Source organism: Penaeus vannamei, chromosome 32 (assembly GCF_042767895.1).
Source record: "Penaeus vannamei isolate JL-2024 chromosome 32, ASM4276789v1, whole genome shotgun sequence".
In the NCBI taxonomy this organism is placed as follows: Eukaryota; Metazoa; Arthropoda; class Malacostraca; order Decapoda; family Penaeidae; genus Penaeus; species Penaeus vannamei.
Window position 1 is genome coordinate 3,851,759 of NC_091580.1, and position 11,179 is coordinate 3,862,937.

The window sequence follows — 11,179 nt, forward strand, 5'->3', positions numbered from 1 at the left end:
AAGAAACTGAAATGACTAATAAATAAATGGGGATATAAATTAGCTGTCAATTACAACAAACAGAAAGTGTTCCATTGTTTACTAAATTGTAGACAGTCACTAAATCACTGCATGGGTCAGCACACACTTGCTTTACCGTAAATAACACTGTCACGCGCTGATACAGAAGAAAGAAATCTGGTAGCGGTGTTTTAGTGGTGTTGGTGTAAAAGTAAGTGGTTTTCTTGTGAAATGGTAATGATCTTTTAAATGAACAGTCACTAAATACCCATTGGTTCTTTTTTTTTCAAATTGCTGTCGCCGTTAAATGAAAGTATTGAGTTGAGATATTATATATATTTTTTAAATTGCTGTCGCCGTTAAATGAAAGTATTGAGTTGAAATATTATATATATATATATATCTTTTTAAATTGCTGTCGCCGCTAAATGAAATTATTCAGTTGATATATAATATTTATTTGATCCAGCGTTCCCTTGACCGTTAAACTGAGGTGGAGTTCGGAGCTTAAGGTTAACCTCAAAGCCTTGACTCTTAAGGTGTAGGCGAGAGGGTGATTTTGAGGACGAGGTTTAGAAAAGGTCTCATATGATGCGACATGATGTGATGTGTATATGTGTGTGTGTGTGTGTGTATGTATATGTGTATGTGTGTGTGTGTGTATGTATATGTGTATGTGTGTGTGTTTGCATGTCTGTCAGTTTGTGTATTTGTGTGTGTTTATGTTTTAGTTTCTACGTGTGAATGTGTATTTGTATGTTTGTGTTTATATGAATGTGTGCTCTATGTGTTTGTTTATATGTATGCGTACTCTATGTGTGTATTTATATGTATATGTGCTCTATGTGTGTTTATTTATATACGTATCTATATCCAACTCAACCTATGCGACGACCGCCATCCGATCTGTCTCTCATATTCCGAGCATCTTTACTTTTCTCCTTTTTTCTCTCTCTCTTCTCGTTTGCCATGACTTCCTGTTCGCCAGTCTCGTCTCCGCGTCCTAGAGAGCTTCCCACAGACACCCCAGGACGCGCGCACGGCATCCTACCTCCACCAGGAAGGAATAGGAGGCATAGGATTGCTCCAGGACTCCCAACACGCTATGATAAGGGGCATAGGATGGATATGGGCGCCTCCCAGTACAGAGTTATGGCTCGTGGACCTTGGGGTTTGTGATTACAGTAGTGACCTTCGACTAAAAAAGGAAATGTATAACACGGTGATAGTAACAGTAACGAATGTGGAAAGAGAGAACGAAAGAGAGAAAAAACGAATTTAACGATAGTCATGGCGTTCATTGGATGATGGTGTGTACTTACATAAAGTTACATAAACACTGTTGGTAATATTAACAAATGTTATGATGAGACACTAATTAGATGATACCTAGGTATTCGTACCATCATTCTTATCACACACAGATATATGTATATATTTTTCTTTTCTTTTTTACCTTTCGTTGACATATGTATATACATACATACATACATACATACATACATACATATATATATATATACATATATATATATATATATATATATATATATATATATATATATATATGTATATATATATATATATATACACACACATAAATACATATGTATATATATATATATATATATATATATATATATATATATATATATATATATATATATATGTATATATGTATATATGTATATATATATGTATATACATATATATATATATATATATATATATGTATATATATACATATATATATACATATATATATATACATATATATATATATATATACATATATATATATATATATATATATATATATGTATATATATACATATATATACATATATATATATATATATATATATATATATATCCGTATTTATGTGTGTATATATATATATATATATATATATACTATATCTATACATCCAGATATATATATATATATATATATACACACACACACATAAATACATACATACATATATATGTATATATATATATATATATATATATATATATATATATATATATATATATATATATATATATACATATGTGTGTGTATATATGTATGTATGTGTGTGTGTGTGTATGCATGTACATATGTATATATATAATATATATATATATATATATATATATATATATATATATATATATATATATATATGTATGTATATATATATATATACATACATACATATATATATATATATATATATATATATATATATGTATTCATGTATGTATGTATGTATATATTATATCATATTATATATATATATATATATATATATATATATATATTTATATATATATATATGTATGTATGTATGTATGTATATATATATGTATATGTAAATGTATATATATATATATATGTATATATATACATATATATATATATATTTACACATATATATAGCTATCTCTCTCTCTCTCTCTCTCTCTCTCTCTATCTATCTATATAGTCTAATATGATATATACATACATACATACACGAATACATATATATATATATATATATATATATATATATATATATATATATAAATATATATATATATGTATGTATTCATATATGTGTGTGTATATATATATATACATATATATATATATATATATATATATATATATATATATATAGTTACATATATACTTACACACACACACACTCCCTCACACATACAAATATACATACATACATCTATACTCACACACACACAAATATACATATACACACACACACCGCATGCACACACCTTTGTCCCACGATCCGTTCGCTTTACTTTCTCGATCCAGTTCCTCTCAGACGCGGCAGTTGAATTAATCCTGCCTCCTGAAGGGTCATGGCATCCTTGGGAAACTCGTTGGCCATGACGTCACCCGCGCCGCCGGTATAAATGGGGGGACACAGGCCGGGATCAGCAGTTGGATTGGAACAGCCGAAGTAAAGCCAGAATGAGACAGCTTGTAAGTTCTTCTACGGTGTTATATGTAGGAGTATATACATATATATATATATATATATATATATATATATATATATATATATATATATATATATATATATATATATATATATATATATATGTATGTATGTATATATATGCTTCACTCCTCATTATCTTGGGTTCGCTTTGTAATATTTCTTTTTTACAAAAGCGGCTAAAACTTGTGCAAGTATGAGTGTCACGAGATTTCTTACGACCACCGCCCTCATGGCTCTTTCTTTCCCCCGCCAGGTCGTGATCGGTGCCCTCCTCGGAGTGGCCTTCGCCATGCCCCAGCGAGGCCTGGGCCCTGACAATACCTTCACCAAGATTCTCTCATTCGAGTCCTTCCAGGACGGCAATCAGTTCGGTCACCAACTCCTTCAGGAAGACGGCACAGCATCCGGACAGAAGTTCGGCCAGGACGGCCTCCTCTACGGCTTCTACTCCTACGTGCAGGACGACGGCAGCCCCGTCAAGGTCCTGTGGAGAGCCGGAGAGGGCGTCGGCTACGAAGTCCTCGGCGTCGAGGGCCTCAATCAGGAAGGCCTTGGCAACCTGAGGGCTCACACCCCGACCGGACCCCAGACGTCCGCCCCGAGAGCTGCCCCCAGACCTGCTGCCCCGAGGCCCGTTGCTCCTCCCCCCAGGCCCGTGGTCCCTGCCCCTCCCCCTCCTCCCCAGCCCGCCTTCCGCCCCCAGCCCGCCCGCGCCGCCCCCCCCCCCCTCGTCCCCACCGCCGCCCCCGCTCTGTTCCAGGAGCCGACCCCCGCCCCCCACCGCTTCGACTACCCCGCCACCCTCAACCTGGAGAGAACGGCGCTCGGCTTCGTGTCTTCCCTGACTGCCCAGTAAAGCTGTCAGCTTCCTGTGTGTAAATGTGTGTATATTCCAGTTTTTATAAAGTATTTGCATTTAATTCCGAATGTTCCAATAAAAAATAATAATTTTGTATATTGGTGTTTTATAAACAATGAGCTTTATTACACAAACCTACACCGACACATACTGCCCGGTACACATCACCTTTTACAAAACGGACGGCTGTTTTTACGACCGGATTGTAACGGGGAACGCAAGTGAAATTGACCAACACCCATGTAACGGCACATTGATAAAAACATGAATCGATTATCTCAGGGTTACCGCGACACAAAAACTGGTACGATAAACGCTGTCGTGCGAAGGGAACTCGCTCATGGGTATCTAATATTCACGCATTTATCTGGCGAAATGAGACGAAATAAAAACTCATACAGGTGGAGGAATAAATTAAAAAGCCATGGAGATGTAATATGAACATCGATCATCAAAACCTACCTTTTATTCCTACCATAGACTAAGAGACAGTCGCTCTAACCATAAAATAAAACCACACAGAAAGAAAAGGACTCGGAGCTCTAACAACCATTACAGTAATCAATGTCCTCATTTTCTACTACCCTCCCTTTCCCGCTCAACGAAAACTACCCCCTTCCCCTCCCTCCGACAATAGATACTCCTCCCCCTCCCCCTTTCCCCCTCTCAGCAGAAACCCCTTACCCTCCCCCCCAAAACTACCGTCCCTTTCCCCCCTCAACGAAAACTACCCCGTCCCCCTCCCCCCACAACGGAAAATCCTCCCCCTCCTCCTTTCCCCTTCTCAGCTGAAACCCCTTACCCTCCCCCCCCACAGCCCCCACCCCTCTCCCCTCCCTCCATCCTCAGGCATTACAGGAAATCCAACCAATCTTTCACAAGCGGTAATTACGACTCGACTAAATCCAGTTCAGGAAAACGAGAACTTCATTTCAACAGTGTCGTGAACAAGGTGTGCCTCGGGATTGGGGGGGGGGGGGTGAGGGGAGAAAGGGGGGGAGGGGAAGTGGTCGTTCAAATGTCAAGGTCAACAACTTGACGAGGAAGTTTGTGTTGCTGTTCCTCTTTTTTTATAGAGCAGAATTAAAGAATGAAAAAAGAAAAGGGAGTTGATACAATATATATATATATATATATATATATATATATATATATATATATATATATATATATATATATATATATATATATATACGTACACTTTTTGTTTTTAGTATTGTTAAAACCAATTTACAGATTGTGAAAAAGGTGGATATACCATAAATGCATACAAAGAAGGGAGGGAAGGTGGGGAGATAGAAAAAGAGAAGAGGAAGGGGAGATAGTGATAGGCATATGGATATATATATACATATATATATATATATATATATATATATATATATATATATATATATATATATATATATATATATAAAGAGAGAGAGAAGGGGGAGGGGAAAAAGGAAATAGATATATAGAAAAATAGATAGAGATAAACAGAGATGTTGGGAGAGAACATGCAAAAGATAAAGATGTATATATTGATAAATATAAAGGCAGAAAGACAGACAGACAAACAGACAGAGAGAAAGAGAGAGTAGGAGATATTTTTTTAATGACGTGAATTAGTCTCGTTACTTAATATATATATATATATATATATATATATATATATATATATATATATATATATATATATATATATACATACATATGTGTGTGTGTGTGTGTGTGTGTGTGTGTGTGTATGTGTGTGTGTGTATATGTATATATATATATATATATATATATATATATATATATATATATATATATATATATGTATATATATATATATATATATATATATATATATATATATATATATATATATATAAATATATATATATACACACACACACACACACACACACACATATATATATATATATATATATATATATATATATATATATATATATATATATATATATATATATATATATATACAAAGTAAAATTATCAACCATCACCATCAACCTCCTTTCAATCAGTATTAAACAAACAAAAACCGTTCCCTTCCATTTGTTACCAACGTGCGAGGTAAACTGAGGTCATCAGTATTTCGTGGTCAACCGATCAGCTTGGAATTGGGGTAATAAAAGCCAGTAGCCCTGTGACAGTGGTTCCTTTCACTCCTTTTGGATTCGTCTTTCAATAAAAAAAAATGTAGAGAAAAATGTGTCTCAAGGTTGTTTCAAAGTCGGGAGAGTACATCATTTTACTGCTATTATTTTATTTTTTATTTTATTTTTATTTTTTTTTGTCTAAATCACATTTGTTGATTTTTTTTTAGAGATGTGATGTGGTCTCCTAAATTTGTTTAAGTCGTAATATATCAATTAGGTTATTTAGCGTAATTTATTGTTCATTATAGTGACAATAACGACTATTAGAACTACTAATTCTGTGGCTATCATTGTTTTATTATTATCAGTTTCATTTTGATGTTATAATCATTACCATCATTATCATCATTATTACCACTGATAAAATTTTGATAAAGATGTTACTGACAATACTAGGTATATAGATACTACTTTTATTTTTATTATCATCATTATCAACAGAATTATATATTTAATCCTCACCATCATCGTTACTACAACTGGAAATTATCAGAGCATCATAACCACCTTATTGTTATCAGTTGTGGTTGAGTACTGGCATCCGCATGTTGGGGTAAAATTCGGAGTGGAAATGAACTAACAACCCTACCGCACTGGGTGAGAGTGTATATTCCTCTACGGACATATCACAGTTACTTATTGATTGTTATCGCTAACCAGCCGGTTTGTTAAAATTGTGCCTGGCCCGACCCAGTGAATATTCACAAATACAGATACAGAAATGTAGGCATATCTATCTATATATCTGATAGATATACATTAACCATCTATTTGCCGGGTTGATATGCATAGACATAAATATGCATTTATTTCTTTATTTATGCATATATACGAATATTCTTTGGATTGGGCCTCGTACAATTCTAACAAACCGGCGGAATATATCTTTTTGATAAGCCCGTGAATGAAACTGTTGTTATCATTGTCTGTTATTACTGGTGTTGTTTTTTGTTATCATTGTTAATCCCCCAGACTTCACATTCATATCTTAATACTTCTTATTGACATCATTACTGTTGGGATTATGTTTATAATTATCAACATTATCATTATTATTACTATAATCATTTTTGCTATGAATATAGTTATTACTACCATACTCCAATCATTATCATTACTCGCATAGAATTTATTATTATTATTATTATTATTATTATCATTATTGTTGATGTTTGTTGTTGTTATTACCATTGCATGTATTATTATCGTCATTTCTTATACTACAATCATTATCACTGTTATTATTATCATCACCATTATCATTATTATCATTAATATTGTCAATAGCATTAATGTTATTATCGTTATTATTAATATTATTATTATTTTAATGATTATTGTTATCATTAACATTATTATTATTGTTATTAGTACTACTATTATAATGAATATTAATTTATTGTTATTATTACTGTTATTATTATTATTGTTTTTATTATTATTATTATTATCATTATTATTATTATTATTATTATTATTATTATTATTATTATTATTATTATTATTATTATTATTATTATTATTATTACCAATATTATTATTATTATCATTGTCATTATTATCATTATCATTATTATTGTCGGTGTTGCTATTATCATTATTATCATTATTATTATTATTATTATTATTATTATCTTTATTATTACTATTACTATTAATATCATCATCATCATCATCATTATTGTTATTGCTATTATCACTTTTATTATTATTATTATCATTATTATTATTATCATATTATTATTATTATTATTATCATTATTATCATTATCATAATAATTTTTATTATCATTATTATTATTATTATTATTATCGTTATTATTATAATAATTATTATTATTGTTATTGCTATTATCATTGTCATTATTATTATTATTATTATTATTATTATTATTATCATCATCATTATCATTATTATCCTCATTATTATAGTAGTCATCATTGTTATTGTCGTAACTATTATTGCCATTATTGCTGTTGGTATAATCCTCCTCCTCCTCCTCCTTATTATTATTATTCTTGCCATTCTTATTATTGTCATTGTTATTATATCGGCATTGATATCATTATCATTGTTTTATTATTATCAATAGCATTACTATCATTATCTAGTGATCTAATAGCCTAATTTCATTATTATAATTACCATTATCATTTCTATCATTATCATCATCATAATCATAAATATCATTATAATTATTATTATCAATAAATCTATTTTCAGTGACTACTGAGTGTCTACTGTTCGATGTTGATTTGAATAATGCACATCATTATCATCATCATCATCCTTTTTTTATTATCAATATATTCACACAATACCAGTCTTTCTTGCACGTATCCGTCAGTAGGTCAACCACATAAAAAGAACCAGCCCTTTCTTATATAAAAAAAGTAGAAATTGAGAAAACAATATACACAAAAAACAACTCTTTCTGACATTGCTTAAACTGGGACACAAACAAGGCAGACCCATTATCATATAAAACAGTTAAAAACATCATTACAAAAACGTATTTGTCCGGTGAATAAGATGTTGTATCTCAATGTCTTCTTTAATGTTGAGAGAATGTTTGGATGTGGAAATGATGTGAAATATGAAGTAGGTTATAAGGACGTACTGGCTAAGGATCGTGAATATAATTTTAAATCGCGAAAAATAAGATATAATTGGATGTTTTATCAAATATATAAAGGCCATTCAGACCTGAAAGTGATGGGAAATATACAAAAAAAAAAAAAAAAGGTCTGGTTAACGTTGTCTGCAGAATAAAGCGTAATATATTAATATTTTATCAAGAGGACAAATAGACCTGGATTCATTAAGTCAAGTTAATTTTGTTTAAAGAATAAGACGATATTGTTTTTTTAATGATATTGAGGACATTGTGATCTTATAAATGGTGGAAAATATATTAAAAAGGAATGTCATCGGCTTGGTCTATTAAGTATAATTAGAATCTTTAAAGAAATAAGACAAAATGTTCATGTTTTTGTAAAGTATAGTAAAATTCGTTTCATGAATATGACCATATTATCATACCTTTTATGACATTAAAATCTGCAGATGATATGAAATATATAAAGAAAAAAAGATCATGTACTAGCCTGCATTCATGAAATCTATTAAAATTCAAATAAGGCGTAATATGATGTTTTATTATATACTGAGTCGACATCCAGACCTGCAGATGATGGGAAATCTACTGAAAAAGAGAATGTACTTGACTGTGTTCATGAATGCTAGTTAGCCTTGAACCAGTGGGACGAGTGAAAGAGAGCTCACATTAGTATGTTCCTTTTTTTTGTAAGGACATGCATTCTACAGAGAAAAATATGGTTCCAAACCCTCGATCACAGTATCCTAAAATGGCGAAGATCCCCATCAGAATATCCCCTCCAAAAAGTACCCAATTAAAAAGCTTAACGGTATTAATAATTAATTAAACTATCCCAGTAAACAATTGTCACATATCCAATTGCATCATATTAATAATTAATAGCCTTGAACTACTGGGACGAGTGAAAGAGAGCTCACATTAGTATGTTCTTTTTTCTGTAAGGACATGCATTCTATAGAGAAAAAAAAATTGGTTCTGTATTATTTGCAGTATTTCCCTTCATCATGATCAGTAGTTATTGTGTTTTGGATATGATACAATTGGATATGTGACAGTTGTTTACCGGGATAGTTTTATTTATTTCAATCCAGGCTGAGGTAATAACTAATGAGGTGGTGTGTGTGTGTGTGTTGATAATAATCAAGTGCAGTCTCAAAAAAATGACAATAGAACATACTCATTTTCCAATTAGTGCTTATCATCACAGTCTGAAGAGAGCGAGTTCATTACACCTGTCTTTCTCTCGACGTGTTATATCTCCATCAGAATGTTGACGAAGCTGTACCATCGAAGCATCAGACATCAATTCGAGAAGCTCTTCGTCCTCATCCAAGCCCACCATCACAGTATCCCAAAATGGCGAAGATCCCCATCAAAATAACCCCGCCAAAAAGTACCCAATTAAAAAGCTTAACGGTAAGGTTGTCCTTAAATCCCGCAGACGGTCGTGGATGTGTATAGCTGCTTGATTAGACGGGCCTTGAGGGCGTGGCACCGAGAAGCGGCTTATCCTTGAGGACAAAACGGAGGAGTTGCCATGAGAGGCCAGAACAGACCCGGGCGACCTTGGCATCGGAACGTCCCGGTCGATCCAGACACAATCTAAGCCATCATCATACATCCGTTCTCGAAATCGGACGAGTGAGCTCAATCTGCTGTGCTTAAGGTGCAAGAACCGGCTGTGTTGTGTATAGAATCTATTCTACCATGTTGCTAAAAATAGATTTGCATCGTGTAATTAACGGGTTTTCAGCTAATCTATATACCTATGTTATAGAAATGGACATGCTGCCTTGTGTAACACGTGTTTCTTCTCACCTTCGCTCCCCTTATTTTTTGAAGTTACGCCCCTGAGTCCTGCCTGGACAGAGATGTTCTTGGCTATCCTTGTCGAATACTGCAGTTCACAGTTGTATATTTCTCATAGGGTGTGATTTAATAAATCATAAAGGCAATTAGAATGACGTATCCTTCCCTGGGTTTGAGAGTTTGTATGCGCCATTAATGAAAATAACAGTCGAATCCCACATTTTTCGTTCCTGTGTGATCCTTGGGCGTTCGAACGTTCACAAGAACCTTTTAACTGAGTATGAGAATGATCAGATTCTATCGATTTTACGTTACCTTAGAGTGAAATTGCTCTAAGCTGTGTGCATTATTCACAGGACAGTACAACAGGGCACACCACGAATATACTCTCAGGCCTTTTTGTTCTTTCGAAATAAGAGCGTATTCCTGGGGACATACTTGCATGCATACACACAGGCTTTCATCCTGACTGCATCACTCTTCAGTTCCCATCACTTCTTACCTAACTCCACATCACAACAAAGAGTTATATTTATGTTTATCTATTTATTTGTGAACCAGTTTCGACTCTCGCATCCGAAACACGTGTCGACATGAATAATGAATCTGCGTTTCGAATGCATGAGTTGGAAGTGAAGGTTCACACACTGGACATTGTGAGCTGAATTCTGAAGTACTGAAGACTGTACTTGTATACCTGAAGTGCATGTAACAGATGAATTAATTAAAGTCTATTTTGAGTCT

The 11,179-nt window shown here is 32.8% G+C and overlaps 1 protein-coding gene across 1 annotated transcript; it reads left to right on the forward strand.

The window, feature by feature from the left end:
• Nucleotides 1-2,826: 2,826 nt before the first annotated feature.
• On the forward strand, nucleotides 2,827-3,951 carry LOC113824892 (uncharacterized). The gene is made up of 2 exons (XM_070144380.1): nucleotides 2,827-2,977; nucleotides 3,250-3,951. The coding sequence occupies exons 1-2, from the start codon at nucleotides 2,966-2,968 to the stop codon at nucleotides 3,850-3,852; spliced, it is 615 nt and encodes a 204-aa protein (XP_070000481.1). The 5' UTR covers nucleotides 2,827-2,965; the 3' UTR covers nucleotides 3,853-3,951.
• Nucleotides 3,952-11,179: the final 7,228 nt, after the last annotated feature.